The 22,556-nt window shown below is 37.6% G+C and overlaps 1 protein-coding gene across 6 annotated transcripts in view; it reads left to right on the forward strand.

Moving 5' to 3' along the window:
- DENND4A (DENN domain containing 4A) overlaps window positions 1-22,556 on the forward strand; it is a 132,407-nt gene that overhangs the window by 68,546 nt on the left and 41,305 nt on the right. For all 6 annotated transcript variants that reach the window (XM_045449386.1, XM_045449390.1, XM_045449387.1 and 3 more), the window contains exons 13-15: window positions 4,379-4,597; window positions 6,507-6,652; window positions 21,830-21,963. In XM_045449386.1, coding sequence (XP_045305342.1) covers window positions 4,379-4,597; window positions 6,507-6,652; window positions 21,830-21,963 — 499 coding nt within the window. The remainder of the gene's footprint in view (window positions 1-4,378; window positions 4,598-6,506; window positions 6,653-21,829; window positions 21,964-22,556) is intronic.

A 22,556-nucleotide genomic window follows, 5' to 3' on the forward strand; every position in this document is an offset into this window, starting at 1 on the left:
ATACCTCAAGATCATAAAAGCCATATATGAAAGACCCAATGCTAATATCATCCTCAATGGGGAAAACTGAAAGCTTTCCCCCTAGGATCAGAAACAAGACAGGGATGTCCACTCTCGCCACTGTTAACTCAACATAGTATTGGAAGTCTTAGCCTTAGCAGTCAGACAACACTAAGAAATAAAAGGTATCCAAATCGGCCAGGAGGAGGTCAAACTTTCACTATTTACAGATGACATGATGCTCTATATGGAACCCCAAAAGATTCCACCAAAAAAACCCTGCTAGGACTGATCCATGAATTCAGCAAAGTTGCAGGACATAAAATCAATGCACAGAAATCAGTTGCATTCCTATACACCAACAATGAAACAATAGAAAGAGAAATCAAGGAATCAGTCCCATTTACAATCACACCAAAAACCGTAAAATATCTAGGAATAAATCTAACCAAAGAGGTGAAAAATCTATACACTGAAAACTATAGAAAGCTTATGAAACAAATTGAAAAAGACACACAAAAAAATGGAAAAATATTCCATGCTCCTGGATAGGAAGAACAAATATTGTTAAAGTGTCAATACTACCCAAAGCAATCTACATGGTCAATGCAATCCCTATGAAAACAACACCAGCATTCTTCACAGAGCTAGAACGAACAGTCCTAAAATTTGTATGGGACCAGAAAAGACCCTGAATAGCCAAAGCAATCTTGAAAAAGAAAACCAAAGCAGGAGGCATCACCATCGTGGACTTCAAGCTGTATTACAAAGCTGTATTCGTCAAGACCGTATGGTACTGACACAAACAGAAATTCAGATCAATGGAACAGAATAGAGAACCCAGAAATGGACCCACAAACATATGGCCAACTAGTCTTTGACAAAGCAGGAAAGAATATCCAATAGAATAAAGACAGTCTCTTCAGCAAGTGGTGCTGGGAAAACTGGACAGCGACATGCAGAAGAATGAACCTGGACCACTTTCTTACACCATACACAAAAATAAACTCAAAATGGATGAAAGACCTAAACATAAGACAGGAAGCCATCAAAATCCTCCAGGAGAAAGCAGGCAAAAACCTCTTTGATCTTGGCCACAGAGACTTCTCAACACGTCTCCAGAGGCAAGGGAAACAAAAGAAAAATGAACTACTGGGACCTCATCAAAATAAAAAGCTTCTGCACAGCGAAGGAAACAATCAGCAAAACTAAAAGGCAACCCATGGAATGGCAGAAGATAGTTGCAAACAACATATCAGATAAAGGGTTAGTATCCAAAATCTATAAAGAACTTACCAAACTCAACATCCAAAAAACAAATAATCCAGTGAAGAAATGGGCAAAAGACATGAATAGACAGTTCTCCAGAGAAGACATCCAGATGGCCAACCGGCACATGAAAAAATGCTCAACATCACTCATCATCAGGGAAATGCAAATCAAAACCACAAGGAGATATCGCCTCACACCTGTCAGAATGGCTAACATGAACAACTCAGGCAACAACAGATGTTGGCCAGGATGCAGAGAGAGAGGATCTCTTTTGCGTTATTGGTGGGAATGCAAGCTGGTGCAGCCACTCTGGAAAACAGTATGGAGGTTCCTCAAAAAACTAAAAATAGAACTACCGTACGACCCAGCAATTGCACTACTAGGCATTTATCCACGGGATACAGGTGTGCTGTTTCTAAGGAACACACACCCCCTAATGTTTATAGCAGCACTATCAACAATAGCCAAAGTATGGAAAGAGCCCAAATGTCCATTGATGGATGAATGGATAAAGAAGATGTGGTACATATATACAATGGAATACCATTCAGCAATCAAAAAGAATGAAATCTTACCATTTGCAGCTATGTGGATGGAACTAGAGGGTATTATGCTAAGTGAAATTAGAGAAAGACAAATACCATATGACTTCACTCATGTGAGGACTTTAAGAGACAAAACAGATGAACATAAGGGAAGGGAAGCAAAAATAATATAAAAACAGGGAGGGGGATGGACATAAGAGACTCTTAAACATGGAGAACAAACAGAGGGTTACTGGAGGGGTCGTGGGAGGGGGGATGGGCTAAATGGGTAAGGGGCATTAAGGAATCTACTCCTGAAATCATTGTTGGACTATATGCTAACTAACTTAGATGTAAATTAAATAAATGAATAATAACAATAATAATTTAAAAATAAGGGTTTCCTTTTGTATAACATTCTCTTCATACAGAGAATAGAAGTTTAATTTTGAAAATTTAAGACAGATGGCTTAAATTAGAAAGTGCTGATGATTTTAGTGGGGTGAGAGCTGGGTTTTAAGCTTTCACCTTCAGTGGATCTTAATGCCGTCCTTACCTCAAATAATTTGAAAATAGAAGCCTACCAAATGCATTAGGAAATTAATCAAAATGAAAATTGATTGGGATATAGAATGTTTCAGTAAAAAGCTTATATAAGAATACCTTGACAGTGATCTAGAATTACCGATAAGAAGAATTAAACCTTCACATACTTAATCTCTTGGTATTTTAGAACAATGGCCCATTCAGGGTCCATGATTTAATACTTACTGTTTAAAAAATGGTCAGTAATGGTATAGCAGTATTTGAGGTTCTCTTTTATGTATTAGGTGAAATATAGACAGCAGAAGGGGCCTATATCCTTGAGGGTTCAAAGTGACCATAGAGTTGGAAATAGACATGGAAGACGAGAGTGTTTCCCAAGTAAACCTTACAGCAAGCAGAGAATCTGGAAGTGGCTCATAAGTACTGGAATAGGAAAACAGTGACATGAAATAGAGCAGCATGTCATCTTAGGTGGCAAATAAATTATGTATAGAATTTTATTTAAGCTGACTAGTTAACTGCTTTCTAACAAGGCATACACTTCTTGTAAATAGCTGAGAAGTCCAGCTGCTTTTGTAGCAATATTTAAAATATTAAAATCTCTGAAATAGCCTGTCCAGCTGTATTGAAGGGCAGAACCTTAAAGCTGAAAATTATAAACTTTTAAGCAATACTGATAGTTGAGGATTGTGTAACACTTTATAGCTTCAGAACACTTCCACATATATTTTTTATCTTTACAACTCTGAAGAAAAATTGAGGGAGGTTAAATAGCTTGTCAGAGATTATACAGTTAACACAGATGAAGCTAGGATTAAAATCTAGATCTTCTGTATAAAGGCCCATGCCCTTTCTAGTACTGTTACTTTTTTCTACAATAAGAACTCCAGAAAAAACTTTGTAAGATGATTTATTGTTCCTCGTATTTTGAAAAGTTTTAAAATTTTGAAACAATCACAAACGTGTTCCCTGATCTTTGAGAATAGATGCCCCATCACCTCCAAATGGAATATATTTCCTACCCAAAAATACATTCTCCTCCACCACTACATAACCATGAAAATCAGGAAATTACCAGTGAGCATTTCTGCCATCTTTACCTGCAGACCAGATTCAAGTTTTATTATAATAATGTTCTTTATAGCAAAATAATCCATTTCCAAATCAGATGTCTTTAGTTTCAAGTCTCTTTAGTCTCCTTTTCTGCAAACACTTCTTCGATTTCTCCTTTTTTTTTTTTTTTTTTGAGACTTTTGAAGATGGTATTTGTTATCATAGAATGGTCCATGATGTGGGTTTGTCTTGAGTGTCCACATGGTAAATATAGGTCATACAGTTTGGGCAGGAATATCACAGAAATGACACTATGTTCCTTTCCTAGCATCCTTATCAGATCGTGAACTACTTTGATTTGTCCCATTATTGATGAAGGTGTTTGCTTTGTACACTTGATTAAGGTGGCATCTAGCAGGCCTCTTTTACTTGAGTTTATTCTTTTATTACCTAATGGCTTTAGTGTTGAGTTGTTCAGGAAAAGGAAGAGCTGTTTTTCACATTTTAATCCATGTGTGTTTTTCCTGTCGGCACTTACATTTTTTTAAAAGGGGGAGAGGGTAGAACTAATGCATTTAACCCTGTTTCCTGTTGATATGGTTGCTATGATTTTCTCTTATTAATTTATATATAGTTACTTCAGAACATGATTTTTTTTTTATGGTAGTCGGACAAACAGGAATAATTTTATATTTACTTTGGTTGAAACGAACTCAGCAGAGGCTAACAAATGATGTAGCAAGCTTTGCTGGGGTTTACATATTATGAAGTTATGTATACAAAGAGTTAAGTAGCTTGAGCCCTTTTGAAAACAATAACTTATTTCTTTCAATTTTTTTGAAATATAGTTAACATACAGGACTGTATAAACTTAAGGTGTACAGTGTGACTTGACATACATATATAACAGATTTATATTGATACCATTATTAACATTGGTTTCAATAGTTTGGAGAAAACCTTCACCCTGTATTTTTTCACAGTGCAGCAGAGACCAAGAGACGATGGACTAATGGACTTAGCAATGAATGACTATGATTTTAATTCTGGAAAGAGGTTGCACATGATAGATTTGGAAATCCAAGAGGCATTTTTGTGTTTCATGGCCTCTATTTTGAAAGGCTATAGATCATACTTAAGACCAATAACACAAGCCCCATCTGAGACAGCCACAGATGCGTCCTCTCTTTTTGCCTTGCAAGGTGAGTGATTGTACAGTTTTATAGCTTTCATATCACTGAGTTTAACCTTATGATGATACAGTTTTTCTGTGTTAGTAGCTCATGTTTATCAAAATATGTAGCTATTTTTGAAGTATGTGAATATACCAATTTTGTTGGTAGTCCATTTCCACACAGCTAGTTACTTCTCAGACAAATTAGAAATAATCCCATTAATAAAATATGTCGAAGAAACTATTTGAAAAGCACAGAGCTTTGTAACCATGTACTGCTTCACTCTTTTGTGCCACAGATGTGTTAAGATATTGATAGTTTTAGTTTTCAGAGCAGCTGGGCAATGTTGAACACTCAGAGGAGCCTCTGGGATGGTCACCTCCAAGCATGCACAGCCTCATTCATTTTACTTCATTACACTTTATAAATATTCCTTTCTTTCTGTTTGTGCCCTGAAACAAAAGAAGTTGGAGAGCCCCCGAGTGCAATTTGTGTCAAAATACAGATTTATTTTCTTTTGTAGTATATAACATTTGGAAGAGAAATTCATTTAATAAGCATATATTGAGTTCCTCTAAATGCTAGGTACATAGTGGCATGCAAAAGATACATGATCATAAAAGAGAGAGAGAGAGAGAGAGAGAGAGAGTGAAGGAGAGAGAGACATGGTCACTTCTCCCAATGAGCTTATAGTCAAGAAGATAAGCAATTTGAAGGGCACCTGACTGGTTCAGTCAGAGGAGTATGTGACTCTTGATCTCAGGGTCAGGAGTTCAAGCCCCACATGAGGTTTAGAGATTACTTAAGTAAATAAAACTTAAAAAAAAAAAAAAGATAAGCAATTTGAAAATAGTATGAATGAGGGGCACCTGGGTGGCTCCGTCAGTTGAGCATTTGACTTTGGCTCAGGTCATGATCTCACTATTCATGAGTTCGAGCCCTGCTTGGGGCTCTGTGCTGACACCTCAGAGCCTGGAGCCCACTTCAGATTCTGTATCTCCCTCTCTCTCTGCTCCTCCCCAGCTTGTACTCCATCTGTCTGTCTCTCTCTCTCTCTTTCTCTCTCTCAAAAATAATAAAAACAAACATTAAAAAAATAATATGAATGAACACTTTATTTCACAACTTCAGATCACAGAAAACCCTTCTGAGGAATTTATCTCTGAGCCATAATCTCAAGGATGAATACAAATGAGCCAGGCAAAAGAAAAGTAGAAAGTTTTAGACAGAGAGAACATTTGGAAATAGTTTGAATTTATGGGCCCAAAAGAAGGCCCAAGTGTAGTGTAACTGATCATAGTAAGCAGTGTGGAGCGCAAAATCAGGAAATAAACTTTTCCTCTGTTTCAGTAAGACACAGACATAATCAAACACGAGAGAGGTTGTAACTGTTGCTCTTTAAAAATGCTTTCACGGGGCGCCTGGGTTGCGCAGTCGGTTGAGCGTCCGACTTCAGCCAGGTCACGATCTCGCGGTCCGTGAGTTCGAGCCCCGCGTCGAGCTCTGGGCTGATGGCTCAGAGCCTGGAGCCTGTTTCCGATTCTGTGTCTCCCTCTCTCTCTGCCCCTCCCCCGTTCATGCTCTGTCTCTCTCTGTCCCAAAAATAAATAAACGTTGAAAAAAAAAATTTAAAAAAAATAAATAAATAAATAAAATAAAAATGCTTTCACATTTACAATTTTATATATAATCCACAAGGTAATGAGAGGACAACAGAGACAAGTCTGGGTGAAGATTTGAAAGATCTGGGTTCAAGTTCTTTTCCTATTGCTGTCTTTGTCAGGTCACTTCCCCAGGGGTCTTAGTTTCTTCTTCTGCAAAATGGTAGGTTGAGGAAGTACAGATGACATGATTAATCAAGTTCCTTCTGGCTTAAAATTCTATGAATCTTTGAATGATCCTATATTTTGTGACATTATGAATTTATGTTGAACAGCTTTCTTAAGAAGCCGGGACCGATCACATCAAAAATTCTATAACATGATGACCAAAACACAAATGTTCATTCGCTTCATCGAGGAATGTTCTTTTGTCAGTGATAAAGATGCAAGCCTGGCATTTTTTGATGACTGTGTAGATAAAGTAAGTAAGAATATGTCTACAGTGCCCTAACTTATTTTGTGTGATTGTTTTACATGTTATGAGTTATAGTTTCTATTTAACTTTTATCAGCGCTTAACAGAATCTAAGTTCATTTCATTTCATCATTGACTCTTTATATTATTAAAGTTTTGTTTGGACTGCTAGATATTATAAACCACAAACTCTTAGGAGTACCTTGCAGGATTTTACTGAATCATGAGTTTTATTTTAGCAACCAGGTCTATAACTTTGCCTGCCCACTTACAGACTATGGGAGTTCTGTCCAAGTCTGTGGACCTCCAACTTGAGCATCTGTAGTTTTCACCTCTCCTTATTGTACATTGCCACATGCTGAGAGTAGGTGTAGTGCATAATGAATATATCACTTGAATACTTCTACAATTTGGAAGTGAGTTTATAGCATAAATTAAGTGAATTAATTCTATTTTAAATTTGGGTATGAAACCTTCTCTTCCCCTTCAGTCCTAATATCATAAGGTGGTTATCTATGCTGAACATAGAGGAGGTTGGGGAACAGTGATCTAGAGTGGGGTGTTGAAACCTGAATGGGGTGAGGAAGGAGGAACAGACTAGCATTGGGTGTTGGAGCCCAAGCCAGGTGAAGACAGCATCTATGTAAGGGGTGACCTAGCATGGAGAATCAGAGGATGAGCAGGATAAAAAGAGTGCCCAGGCTGGGGGACAGACAGCTGCAGGGGATCAGAATAAACAAGATGAGAAGAGTATCTATGCCAAAACAGCATGGAGTATCAGAGGCTGAGCAAGGTGAGGAGAGTGTCCCCACAGGTAGGGGCAGCAAATGGAGTATCAAAGTTTGATCTAGATGAGGAAGATGCCAGCTTGGTGGGGACAGAGGGTAGGTCTGGAAGTAGCTGTTGAGGCCAAATTAGGATGAAGAAGTCGTATGTGTGGAGAGGGGTGGTGGTGGAAATGGGAGAATGTAAAGAGGAGTGGATCAAATAAATATATTAAAGATAATGAAGTTACTCACTGTCAGAGAAGGGACTTACAAATACAGAAAAGGAGAAAACCAGAATGAACCCTGTGTTATTAGAGTGGAGTAAGAGGTTTGATATATCATTGGTTTTCAGTATGTATAGACAAATATAGAAATAAGTACAGATGTAAGTATGTATGTCTGTGTGTGTACATACATATATTCCCTAGCTCTGTACACCTAGAGAATCTGGAAGCAGCCATACCCCAATAGTGGTGAGTACACCTAATGAACAGAATTTGGCTTCTAACGCCCATTCTCCACTAAAAGGAATTAGGACTCCTTGGAGAATAATTGGGTCTAGGGCAAGGAAAGTACAGGATGAGCCCTGAAGTAGCTTGTGCTAGAACATAAGGAATTGCTCCAAGAATAATGGAGACATGTTTTTTAAAACAACAACAACAACAACAACAACACACACACACACACAAAGATAAGCCAGCTTGAAGGAACCCCCACTGGCTATATCTGAGACAATTTGAACATCAAATCTAAGTAACAGATTATAACCCATTGAATAAAATACGAAACTATGAGTTTACACAGGTACTGAGAGTCTAATGAGAAACAGGATTTTCGTTTCAAAGTATCTCTGCACAAAATACGTATTAATTACAAAATGGGCAAGAGGAATTTTATAGGAACAGAAAGCCTGGCAGACACCACTTTTATGTAGTCATCAAAGTGAACATTACAAGTAGGGAAACAAATCAACATCACATGCCTATAATAGGCCACGGTGAGAATACAACATCAACTCTGTGATATTTCTGCCAAGGATGCATGACCTATAGAATCTCAAGGAAGTATGAGACAAACCCAAATTAAGTGACATCCCTCAAAATACTTCTTCTGTAATCCACAAATTTTCAGGGTTAAGAAAATAAAGGAAAAATTAAGACACTGCTCAAAAGTGAAGGAAACTAAAGAGTCTTGACAAGCAGATACAAGGCTCATCATTCAGAACTGGATGCTCTTGGCATACCATCATTAACATAATCAGTAAAGCTCAGATGTAGTTTGAGGATTAGACAGTGGTAGTAGTATAACATGTTGGTTTCCACAATTTGTTGTATTATGGTTAGATAGCAGACTGTCATTGTTTGTAGGAAGTACACACTAAAGTATTGAAGGGTGTTGGGTCATCAGGCCAGCAATTTACTCTCAGACGATGAAACGGAAAACATTATACGCACTTGAAAAGTTACTGTACTTGAAACTCCTGTAAATTTGTGAGTATATATGCATACAGTGTTCATGATTTTATGCCCATGACCATAGAAAAAAGGAGGAAAGCAAAGTTTTGTCATGTATTTAGTCAACAAGTTATGCTTGTAAGGTTTTTTAAAGAAGTCCATCACGTTCAAATTTATGTGACTTAAAGAAAATGTGATTGATTGATTATTTTTTAAATATAATTTATTGTCAAGTTAGCTAACATACAGTGAATACAGTGTGCTCTTGGCTTCAGGACTAGATTCCCATGATTCATTGCTTACCTACAGCACCCAGTGCTCATCCCAACAAGTGCCCTCCTCAATGCCCATCACCCATTCCACCCCCCCCCCCACCCCGATTGACCCTCACTTTGTTTTCTGTATTTGTCTCTTATGGTTTGCCTACTTGTCTGTTTGAAACTATTTTTTCCCTTTCCCTTCCCCCATGGTCTTCTGTTAAGTTTCTCAAATTCTACATATGAGTGAAAACATGAAATATTTGTCTTCTCTGACTTATTTCACTTAGCATAATACCCTCCAGTTCCATCCACATTGTTGCAAATGGCAAGTTTTCATTCTTTCTCATTGCCAAGTAGTATACCATTGTATGTATATACCATATCTTCTTTATCCATTCATCAGTTGATGGACATTTGGGCTCTTTCCATAATTTGGCTATTGTTGAAAGTGCTGCTGTAAACATTGGGGGTACATATGCCCCTGTGAATCAGCACTCCTTTATCCTTTGGATAAATTCCTAGTAGCGCTATTGCTGGGTCATAGGGTAATTCTATTTTTAATTTTTTGAGGAACCTCCACACTGTTTTCCAAAGTGGCTGCACCAGTTTGCATTCCCACCAACAAGTGAAAGAGGGTTCCTGTTTCCCCACATCCTCACTAACATCTCTTGTTTCCTGAGTTCTTAATTTTAGCCACTCTGACCGGCATGAGGTGGTATCTCCTTGTGGTTTTGATTTGTATTTCCCTGATGATGAGCAATGTCAGGCATCTTTTCATGTCTGTTGGCCATCTGGATGTCTTCTTTGGAAAAGTTTCTATTCATGTCTTTTACCCATTTCTTCACTGGATTGTTTGTTTTTCGGGTGTTGAGTTTGGTAAGTTCTTTATAGATTTTGGGTACTAACCCTATTTTCTCCCATTCCGTCAGTTGCCTTTTAGTTTTGTTGATTGGTTCCTTCGCTGTGCAGAAGCTTTTTATCTTGATGAGGTCCCAATAGTTTATTTTTGCTTTTATTTCCCTTGCCTTTAGAGACATGTTGAGTAAGAAGTTGCTGGGCTGTGGGGCGCCTGGGTGGCGCAGTCGGTTAAGCGTCCGACTTCAGCCAGGTCACGATCTCGCGGTCCGTGAGTTCGAGCCCCGCGTCGGGCTCTGGGCTGATGGCTCAGAGCCTGGAGCCTGTTTCCGATTCTGTGTCTCCCTCTCTCTCTGCCCCTCCCCCGTTCATGCTCTGTCTCTCTCTGTCCCAAAAATAAATAAACGTTGAAAAAAAAAAAAAATTTAAAAAAAAAAAAAAAAAGAAGTTGCTGGGCTGAAGTCAAAGAGGTTATTGCCTGCTTTCTCTTTTAGGACTTTGATGGTTCCCTGTCTCACATTTAGGTCTTTCATCCACTTTGAGTTTATTTTTGTGTATGGTGTAAGAGAATGTTGCTGTCCAGTTCTCTCAGCACCATCTGCTAAAGAGACTGTCTTTTTTGCATTGGATACTCTTTCCTGCTTTGTTAAAGATTGGTCATACGTTTATGGGTCCATTTCCGGGTTTCCTATTCTATTCCATTGGTCTTTGTGTCTGTTTTTGTGCCAATACCCTATTGTCTTGATGATTACAGCTTTGTAGTACAGGCTAGAGTCTGGGATTGTGATGCCTCCAGCTTTGGTTTTCTTTTTCAACGTTACTTTGGCTATTTGGGGTCTTTTCTGGTTCCATACAAATTTTAGGACTGTGAAAATCAGTGATTTTTGAGGGGAGGGAGCACAACAGCCAAAATACAACTCATCCTCACATTCAGAAATTGCCTCAGTTCTTTTTGTTTTTTAATTTTTTTTAATGTTTATTTATTTTTGAGAGAGAGAGAGAGAGTGTGTGAGCGGGTGAGGGGCAGAGAGAGAGAGACACAGAATCCGAAGCAGGATCCAGGATCTGAGCTTTCAGCACAGACCCCTATGCAGGGCTCGAACCCACGAACCATGAGATAATGACCTGAGCTGAAGATGGATGCTTAACTGATTGAGCCACACAGGCGCCCCAGCAATTGTCTCATTTCTGAGTTTGACATGAAAATGTCCTTTACTAATTGTTAAATAAGTACCAAATATGTCTTATAAAAATGAGAAATGGTTCTGACTATGCCAGATGTAATAGGAAAAACACTGCATTGGGAATCAGGACAACCTGAGTTCCAGCTCTTATACTTGTAACTTTTGTGGAGTCATCTAGCCTTTCTGTGTTGTTTTCTTATCTATGTTTAAAATGTATTGTGAGTAGAGATCATTACGCACATCTCACAGTGTTCAGAGTAGTGTAGTATGAACCGAAAAGTAGAAAACATTGAGTCTATTTATATTTTGCTGATTTTTATTTGAGTTTATAGATTGGTAGTTTATTCTCTATCTTAATCAAATCTGTAAGTTTGCCTTAGTTGGTGCTTAATAGAAAGAATAAATAAATAGAAAGGTCTGTGGTAAATAGAAAAGTGTGCTTTAAAACATATTTTCTTTAAGTCCTTTTTTATAGGAATAATTGTGTTGGTTTTGTAGGTAAAAATGATATTTCTGGGGGCACCTGGCTGTCTCAGTGGGTAGAGAATGCAACTCTTGATCTCAGGGTCGTGAGTTCAAGCCCCACATTGGGCATGGAGTCTGCTTTTTTAAAAAAGTAGGGTTTCTGACTAGCATTATGCACTTCGAATGTTTTTCCCCTGTGATGCTGGACTTCCACTGGTCATCTTTATGTGCAATTCAGCTTGCTTTGTGAACTGTGGCATACATTTGTATAACAGTTTTTTCCTGTGCCAAACTAACTGAATCATAAGGGACTAAACTCACGATCAGAGATTGGCTAATAGCATACTTTAGCCAATACATTGATTAATCCACATGGGAACACTGAATTTGTTGTAGGAATCCAATTAACTATGCAGAGGACAGAAATCTTGTATTGTTCCCTTTTATTTTTACTCATTTTGTGCACCTTGTTCATAAGTTTGTATTTCAACTAAGAACTCATACAGTAGTGTCCGTATCACATGGTTTTTAAAATACTCATTAATATTGTAAGACACATAACACTTTTCCTAGGTACCTAGGGCATCGTGTTCTGAGGAGGATATTTTATTACTGATAATTACTACCTTATATTGTCTAGGAATTTCTGAAAGTAGGACACCTGCTATTTACTTGATAAGAGTCCGTGCAGGACATGGTTAGAATAATTGCACAAAGAATATACGTTCTGTTGAGAAAAACCAATCCCATTAAATGTGTAACCATTGTTTCTAGGCAGATTATTTTCCTGCAATGCTATTTACCTATTCAAACTCTAGATCCAACAAAAGATCCAATGGAATCACGTTATAATTAAATATTTTAAGGACTAAGAAAATTAACACCGAAAATTAACTCATTAAAACGTAGTTACTTGTATTTGCTTTATTATATAATTCAAAGGAAGTTTTTTATTAGAGAAAATAACAAAATGTCACAAGATTCAAAATATACCTTAATAACCTTCATATACACTTAGAGGTTCATTGTATTTCTAGTATCATTAAGCAGAACTCTCTGAAATAGTAAATATGCAGTACTGTTGCTACCTTTCATATCTTCGTACCACAATTTAAGTATACTCAGCACAGCAAGTTAGTACTTGCTTTTAGTCTGCAAATGTTTTCTGAATCTCAGTAATACCTGAGATTTTTATAATGTTTGTTTATTTTGAAAGAGAGAGAGCATGTGTGCGAACAGGAGAGGGACAGAGAGAGAGAGAGAGAGAGAGAGAGAGAGAGAGAGAGAATCCTAAGCAGGCTACACACTCAGTGGGGAGAACCTGATGTGGAGCTCGAATCCACAAACCAAGAGATCATGACCTGAGCCAAAATCAAGAGTTAGATGCCCAACCGACTGAGCCACCCAGGCACCCCTGAATATCAATAATAACTTAAAAAAGTAATCATTTATGTTGGGGTTCTTATTTGGGTGACTTTTTTTTTTCAAAATGTATTTATTAATTTTGATAGAGAAAAAGCGTGCCAGTGTGTGCATGGAAGGGGGGCAGAGAGTGACAGGGGGAGGGAGAGAGAGAGAGAGCAAGGATCCCAAGCAGGACTTGATCTCACAAACTGAGGATCATGACCTGAGCTGAAATCAAGAGATGCTTAACTGACTGAGCCACCCAGGTGCCCCTTTTAACTTAATATTTTAAGTGAGTAGGTCCTCTTACTTTTGGCAATTTAGCTATGGAAAATAATATTTACTTTTATATATTTATATATAAATATTTTATATCAGATATATATTATATATAAAATGTTTTTGTTATATTTATTTAATAATATTATATTGTTATATATAATATGTTATTATATTATTAATTATATATATATAGAGAGAGAGAGAGACTACCTAAGTCAATCTATGACTAAGAGTGAACAGGAATTAGACATATCTTTTGATCTTAGCATATTCAAACAGAAAACATTTCCCCAACTGTTTTTTAAGTTTTTTTTTTTTTTTTTTTAATATTTATTCAGTTTTGAGAGACAGAAACAGAACACAAGCAGGGGAGGGACAGAGAGAGAGACACACACAGAATCCAAAGCAGACTCTGGGCCCTGAGCTGTCAGCACAGAGCCTGACACAAGGCTCGAATTCATGAACTTTGAGATCATGACCTGAGCCGAAGTGGGCTCAACCGACTGAGCCACCCAGGCGCCCCACATTTGCCCAACTTTAAAAAGCTAGAGTGGGTAATGCTGAATAGGAATAAGAAAAACAATGTGTGAGAATTGTACAAGTTTCGTTTATGACTAATTTAGGAACCATGTGTTCTTCATATGATTATGTTTTGAATTCTTACAATCAGTTCCTATAGGATTGTGCTTAACTAAAGGCAGTTTGGGTTTTTTTAATGTTTTATTTTATTTTACTTTTTAAATTTACATCCAAATTAGCATATAGTGCAACAATGATTTCAGGAGTAGATTCCTTAATGCCCCTTACCCATTTAGCCCATCCCCCCTCCCACAACCCTTCCAGTAACACTGTTTGTTCTCCATATTTAAGAGTCTCTTATGTTTTGTCCCCCTCCCTGTTTTTATATTATTTTTGCTTCACTTCCCTTATGTTCATCTGTTTTGTCTCTTAAAGTCCTCAGATGAGTGAAGTCATATGATATTTGTCTTTCTCTGACTAATTTCGCTTAGTTCCATCCACGTAGTTCCATCCACCCTCTAGTTCCATCCACATAGTTGCAAATGGTAAGATTTCATTCTTTTTGATTGCCGAATGATATTCCGTTGTATATATGTACCACATCTTTATCCATTCATCCATCACTGGACATTTGGGCTCTTTCCATACTTTGGCTATTGTTGATAGTGCTACTGTAAACATTAGGGTGTGTGTGTTCCTCCGAAACAGCACACCTGTATCCCGTGGATAAATGCCTAGTAGTGCAATTGCTGGGTCGTAGGGTAGTTCTATTTTTAGTTTTTTGAGGAACCTCCATACTGTTTTCCAGAGTGGCTGCACCAGCTTGCATTCCCACCAATAATGCAAAAGAGATCCTCTCCTCTGCATCCTGGCCAACATCTGTTGTTGCCTGAGTTGTTCATGTTAGCCATTCTGACAGGTGTGAGGCGGTATCTCCTTGTGGTTTTGATTTGCATTTCCCTGATGATGAGTGATGTTGAGCATTTTTTCATGTGCCGGTTGGCCATCTGGATGTCTTCCCTGGAGAAGTGTCTATTCATGTCTTTTGCCCATTTCTTCACTGGATTATTTGTTTTTTGGATGTTGAGTTTGGTAAGTTCTTTATAGATTTTGGATACTAACCCTTTATCTGATATGTTGTTTGCAACTATCTTCTGCCATTCCATGGGTTGCCTTTTAGTTTTGCTGATTGTTTCCTTGCTATGCAGAAGCTTTTTATTTTGATGAGGTCCCAGTAGTTCATTTTTCTTTTGTTTCCCTTGCCTCTGGAGACATGTTGAGTAAGAAGTCTCTGTGGCCAAGATCAAAGAGGTTTTTGCCTGCTTTCTCCTGGAGGATTTTGATGGCTTCCTGTCTTATGTTTAGGTCTTTCATCCATTTTGAGTTTATTTTTGTGTATGGTGTAAGAAAGTGGTCCAGGTTCATTCTTCTGCATGTCGCTGTCCAGTTTTCCCAGCACCACTTGCTGAAGAGACTGTCTTTATTCTATTGGATATTCTTTCCTGCTTTGTCAAAGATTAGTTGGCCATATTTTTGTCTGTTTGTTTGTTTGTTTGTTTGAGAAAGAGAGCATGCATGGGGGAGGGGCAGAGAGCGACAGGGACAGAGGATCACTGCCTACAGCAGCGAGCCCAATACAGGGCTGGAACTCAGAAACCGTGAGAACATGAATTGAGCCAAAGTTGGATGCTCAATGAACTGAGCCACCCAAGTGCCCCACTAAGGGCAGTTTTGTGTAACAGATAGTCTGGTAAGATTTTTCTTAGTCTCCCAAGCATCTGTCTGCAGTGTTTTCTGAGCATATTAATGTGGAAAAAAAATATGAAGAGAATATGAAAATTCTTTTGGTTTTATCCTGCCATGGGTGTTGGATTTCTTTTTCTCCTAATGGGCAGACATCACTGTGCTTTCCAAAAGACAGAAATGGCCAACTGATGCATGTAGGACGTATAGCATGGCTGTTTTTATAATGTTGAAATGAGATTGTATTGGTATACAAGTTAAGAGAAATATCTTTTCCCAAGGTACTGAATCTGTGGTGCAAAATTTTAATATTTTAATAGACTTTATGATACTGAGAATTAGAGCAGTTGTGCTCATAAACAGGTTTTTTTCTTTGTGAACAAAATGGCTGGGGAGTAGGAAGTAGGCACAGGTCTGGAGAAGAAGAAGCTGTTAAAAAATAAATAAATAAAAATTTAAAAACATATTGTGTCCATGGGGGAACCTGGGTGGCTCAATCAGTTAAGTGTCTGACTTCAGCTCAGGTCATGATCTCACAGTTCATGAGTTCAAGCCCCACGTCAGGCTCTGTGGTGATAGCTCAGAGCCTAGAGCCTGCTTCGGATTCTGTGTCTCCTTCTCTCTCTCTCTCTGCCCCTCTCCCTCCCTCCCTCCGCCCCTTCCTCCCTCTCCCTCTCTCAAAAATAAACATTTAAAAATTATTTTAAAAATAATAATAAAATAAAAACATATGATGTCCATAAACAAGCAGTTCTCTTGTAATGTTCCATCATGGAGACAGGAGTGGTTGCCAGCTTTCTTTCCAGTGACCTTAGGTATTTGTTTTAACCTTTTCATTCTGGTCCATCTCTTCTTTTTCATTATCATTGGTGCCCTTGTAATTAGATTAACCACATATCACCTGCATAAAATATTTGTGGGTAGAGCTTCTCATTTGTTCTTGGGTTGCCCATGGACACCGTATCCTACTTAGGCATATCTATGATTTTGAGTTATAATTGACATATTCCTAATGTTTTAAAAATATTGTTAGTTTGCTAATAAGGGCTCAGGTGCTCTATGATTTTATTAAAAGTTTAATTTTTAACACTTTTATTAAATGATTGAAGAAACAGTGTGGGAAATAAAAGTGAGAAAAAACTCTGGAAAGCCTGGTACCCTAATACCATTTCACATTTACTTTCAGTGTTTTTTACATAATTATCATACATACTTTCCTAATTTTTTACATAACCAGATCTTATAAGCATTTAAAAAAAATTTTTTTTTAATGTGTATTTATTTTTGAGACAGAGAGAGACAGAACATGAACGGGGGAGGGTCAGAGAGAGAGGGAGACACAGAATCTGAAGCAGTCTCCAGGCTCTGAGCTGTCAGCACAGAGCCTGACGCAGGGCTCGAACTCACAGACCGTGAGATCATGACCTGAGCCGAAGTCAGATGCTCAACCGACTGAGCCACCCAGGCGCCCCCTTATAAGCATTTTTAATATCACTGCCAAATCTCATAAAAGGAGATTTTCATTTTTAACACAGCAAAACATAACAGTTTAAAAAGTCAGGTAATTGTCCAAGCTTCAGGCCCATTCCTTCCTGCCCCTAGTTTCTACTCCCCAAAGGCAACCACTTTTCTCTTTCAGCAATTTCTTCATTTACCTTAAGATTTCCAAATAATGTGATTTTATTGTTGTTTATTATTTTATGTATTGTACATTAATGTCTTATCTACCATACCACCTGAATTCTCCCACTGTCATTATAATGAATTTTGGTCAAGAGGTGTTCAGTGTTTGTGGTTTTTTGTTTGTTTGTTTTAATGTTTATTTGTTTTTGAGAGAGAGAGAAAGAGAGACAGAGCATGAGCGGGGGAGGGGCAGAGAGAGAGAGAGAGGGAGACACAGAATCCGAAGCAGGCTCCAGGCTCCAAGGCGTTAGCACAGAGCCTGACATGGGGCTCGAACCCATGAACGGTGAGATCATGACCTGAGCTGAAGTCGGACCTTAATTGACTGAGCCACCCAGGTGTCCTGGTGTTCAGTGTTAATATTACTGTCACTTTGTATGTAATCCCAGCTAGACCACATATGTATAATTTGTAATATATTGTAATTAGATTTACTTTCATGCATGGATTTTGTTTTCTCTGAAGTTAATGCTATATTTCTTGTTTTATGTCTACTATTAATTCATCTCCAAACTCTTCCAAACTCACAAAAGTGAAAAATCTAACCTCAATTTTTCCACTATATCGGTAATTTTTTTTTACTGGAAATTTCCATGTGTATTCCAATCTGAACTGATTGCTTTCTAGTCTGTCATCCTGGGATTTTCCTTCACCATCATCTTGGGACTTATATTGATTTCTCTTCGGAGTTGGTACCCCTGCTTTCTGGCTTCAATAACTCCTTTCTTGGCATATTTCCTTTTAATGGTGGAGCACAAATTCTGGTAGCTTAGTGAGAGAGAGTATGTAGGAGATACGCATTTTTTGATGCCCTACTTGTCTGTAAATTTCTTTATTCTCCCTTAAGATTTGATTGCTAATTTGGTTGGAAGTAAAATTTTGAAGTCTTCTAGCTTTGATTGTTACTGTTGAGAATAACATCTGGTCTAATGCCATGTTCATTTCTGACCTTTTATACCTGATCTCTTTTTCTCTCTGAAAGCATTTAAGATCCTTGATACTCTTCTAAAGTTGCACAAGGATATGCCTGGTAGATGGCTTTTCTTCACTGAGTTGAACACATGCAGTCCCTTCTACTTACTCTGTGGACCCATTTTCTTCAGATTCTGGGCAGTTTTCCTGCATCCCCTTTCATTCCTCCATTTCTTTGGTTCCCTTTTCTGAAGTATGTGTCGTTTAGATGTTGGCCTTCCTATCCTGATCCTCTTAATTTTCTTATATTTTTTCATCCCATTTTCTGTCTCTCCATTTTTCACCTCCACTTTCTGGGAGATTTCCTAAAGTTTATCTTTCATCCTTTATAATATACTTTTTATTTCTGCTATCATATTTGTAATTTTTGTTACGTCTCTTCTTCATAGCATCTTCTTATCATGGATGTAGACTTACTTGTTTTAGTTGTTTTGAAGGGTTTTTTTCCTCCTGCATTGTGTCTATTTTTTACTCAGATGTTACTTTTAATATTTGCTTGTTTTGTCCTCCAAGTGATTGGCTTTCCTCCTGTGATCTTTGGTTGGTATTTCAATGAGGAACAAAGAACTCATTGGAGCTTTTCTGGGAAGCTCAAACTTGGAGCTTCCTTAGGTATGAGATTGATGATCATAGAGGAACTCAGCTATTCATTCATTCACTGCCCTGTTTGAGCAGTGTCTGTAATTCTTTTCTTTTAGGCTATTTTAGTTTCCCCGAGAGGTATCTACAGTCTTTAGCCTGAGGACTGTCAGCCTGACTGCCAGTATTCTCCCAGCTCAGTGGGGAAGGTAACTGAGGTTTTCCCTTGTTGTAACATGTAGGCTTTTACTCACTTCACCTGTTTTATTAACCTCCTTCATCTCCCACAGCTCTCCCTGATATCTTCAAGTCTAGAGTCCCTCTGGTTCACGTAAAAAGACTCAACCTCATCTCGGGCCATAGTGGGGAGAGGTAGTAGCCTAACTGCACTGGGCTGAGTCAGGGATCTGGGAGTCCTTGAATGTAGGCTTTTAACTAATTCTCCTGCTTCCGCCCCATGTGTACTCCAATCTTCCGGGTCATCAAGCACTTTTAATTCCCGACCTTTCTGGGACTCTACAGAGCAAATGGCTTGCTTTTTTGGCTCTCTACTTTATCCCCTCCCCAGTGCCAGAGATGTGGCTTTCAGCTTTCACGGGTCACATCAGTCTACTTTGCAGCTTCTGAAATGTTCTGAACTCCAGCTGCGCTACTGTCCTCTCCAGTTCATTTTGTCTTCGTTGGTTTTTTTTTTTCAATCCCTTACTTCTCATTTTGGTGAGATTTCAAGAGGGATTGAAGGTAAATTGTTGTGTTTAATTTGTCTTAACCAGAAGTCTACGTGATCTTTACTATTTTAATTTTTAGTGATTGTATTTTCCACCCATTTATCATAGTTTATTCATTTGCCTGTTTTTTGAATAGGTAACTTCCAACGTATTCTTTTTTTTTTTTTTTTTTTTTTTTTTTTTAAGGGGTGCCTGGGTGGCTCAATTGGTTAAGTATCCAACTTCGCCTCAGGTCATGATCTCACGGTTTGTGAGTTCAAGCCCCACATCAGGAGCCTGCTTCAGATTCTGTGTCTCCCTCTCTCCCTGCCCCTCCCTCCACTGACACTTTTTTTTTTTTTTAATGTTTATTTATTTTTTGAGAGACAGAGTGTGAGAGGGGTAGGGCTAGAGAGAGAGCGAGACACAGAATCTGAAGCAGGACTTCCAACGTATTCTACTTTAAGTTTTTATTCTGAGCATTTATTACTTTTGTAATATTTGAAAAACCAATAAAAGTAATACATATTAGGAGCTCCTGGGTGGCTCAGTCAGTTAAATGTCCGACTTCAGCTCAGGTCATGATCTCGTGGTTCATGAGTTCAAGCCCCACGTCAGGCTCTGTACTGACAGCTCGGCGTCTGGAGCCTGCTTCAGATTCTGTGTCTCCCTCTCTCTCTGCCCCTCCCCTGCTCATGCTCTCTCTCTCTCTCTCTCAAAAATAAATAAACATTAAAAAAAAAATTTTTAAGTAATACATATTTATTATTTTTTAGCTGAAAGAGAACAATATAAAGAAGAAAAGTAATTGCAGTAATACCATTACTCAGAGGTAACATTTGATAAGAGTGTGTATGAGAGAGAGAAACGAACAAAAGTATATATGTGCACATATATACAGAAATATGTATTATATATGGCATATATATTCACTCCTAAAAATTAGAATCATACTATATATATAGTATGCTTTTTTTTTTCAACTGTCATTATTTTGTGAACATTTTTTCATGTCATTATTCTACACCATCTTTATTGTTATTTAGTTCACTTTACGGATATACCATTAAAAACATTCTTTAATCTTGGAGATTACAGCATGTAATACCATGAAATTATAACCAACACTTAATGTAAGAACACTCTGAATGTTTAACTTTTTTATAAGAGTTAGAAAAATTTAAAAGCTATCCCTGTCCTTTTTTGGTAGATTGTGCCCTGAATCCTTATCTTAAAGATTTGACTTGTTGGAGCACCTGGATGGCTCAGTCGGTTAAGTGTCTGACTTTGGCTCAGGTCATGATCTTGCTGTTCATGAGTTCGAGCCCTGCATCAAGCTCTGTGCTGACAGTTTGGAGCCTGGAGCCTGCTTCAGATTCTGTCTCCCTCACTGTCTGTCCCTCCCCCCGCTCACACTATGTGTCTTTCTCTCAAACATAAATAAACCTTAAAATTTTTTAAAAAATAAATAAAGATTTGACTTGTTAATAATTCTTGTCCTCCCGTTTATTTCCAAGTGATACATGATATTCTCTCCATCCTAATAAAGTGCTGTGGATTATTTTTGTGATACGTATGACATCTTGGTTTTCTTGTTTGTTTTTTTTCCAATTGATGTTGATGTGTGCTTTTTTGTTTATGAGCTCCTTTTGGGCAATTTGGACTCTGTTTTCAGTTTTTTTACTATTACCTTGCCATAGAGTATCTAGGGGAAATTATACTACTACAGTACTTTTAATACTGATATGACTGGAATTTTAACTCCGTTATGCTTCCACCTAAACTGGAAGAACTTAGGGAAATATGTTATATTGAGTATAAATGAAACAAAGATCCCACTGTTCTCAACAAATACACACATGTATTTGTGGATTTTTAAAAATATTACTTCTTGAGTACATTCTCATGATTCAGAATGCAAAATAATATAAAAAGGTACACATTGGGAAACGTGGGTCCTATCCCATCCTTGTCCATTCTGTTCATCTCCCCTTCCCCATACAGGTAATTTCTTTTCATAATATTCTTTAATATTTCCTTATGTGAATACAAACAAAAATATGAATATGTGTTTTTAGTTTTCTCTCTTACTCAAAAGACAGTACACTATATACAGTGTTCTGCACCTTATTGTTTAATTATCTTGGAAGTCTTGTTTAGTGGTGCATAGAGAACTTGCTCTTTTTTTTTTTCTTCTTAATAGCTCTTTAGTATCCAGCTATGTAAATGGTTTATTTAACCATTCCCCATAGACAAACTCTTGGCTAACCAATGTATTATTTTAATGTATGTTTTTTTAAACGTTTTCAGGTGGATATGGACAAGAGTGGTGAAATGCGACTTATAGAACTGGATGAATCTTTCAAAAGTGAACATACTGTTTTTGTAACACCACCTGAGATCCCCCATCTACCCAATGGTGAAGAACCCCCTTTACAGTACAGGTATTCAAGAGGCAGAATGTTTGAGATTGAAAGAGAGAAGCAATCCATCATCTGTGACGTAGCTTTCTAAGGACTGTGGTATTTTCAAAAATCCAAACTTTACAGATTCCTAATTTTTAGGTGGTAAGCAAGCTTATCCCACATCCATTATTAAGTTTTGAGGTATAAAAAGAAAAGAATTATAATTTTGCATAATCTAGACTTGGGAAGCTCTATATATCTACATAAGTATCTGTTCTCATAAATGTTGGCTAAATTCAGTTAGGACTCACCCCACCAAAATGCAGCACTTTTATTACAGATTTTGATTTTTGTTTCTCACTAAAGCTGATTTCCTCCCTTTCATCCCCTTCCCCACACACATATTGATTAATGTAATCTGTTTACAAAAAATTGATATAGAGTCAATATTTGTGGCCTTGATTTTGACTATATAATTTTTTAGGCTATTAATTTTTTTGTGAGTTTTTCATTTAAGCTGTGGAAATTCAGAACTATTGGGAATTGATCGTTGTTAATTCAGGAAGTTTGTTCAGACACTGTGCTGAGTGCTTGGGACATAGACTTGAATGATACATTGTTTACTGCTTTCA

The sequence above is a fragment of the Leopardus geoffroyi genome, chromosome B3 (assembly GCF_018350155.1).
Source record: "Leopardus geoffroyi isolate Oge1 chromosome B3, O.geoffroyi_Oge1_pat1.0, whole genome shotgun sequence".
NCBI classification, from domain to species: domain Eukaryota; kingdom Metazoa; phylum Chordata; class Mammalia; order Carnivora; family Felidae; genus Leopardus; species Leopardus geoffroyi.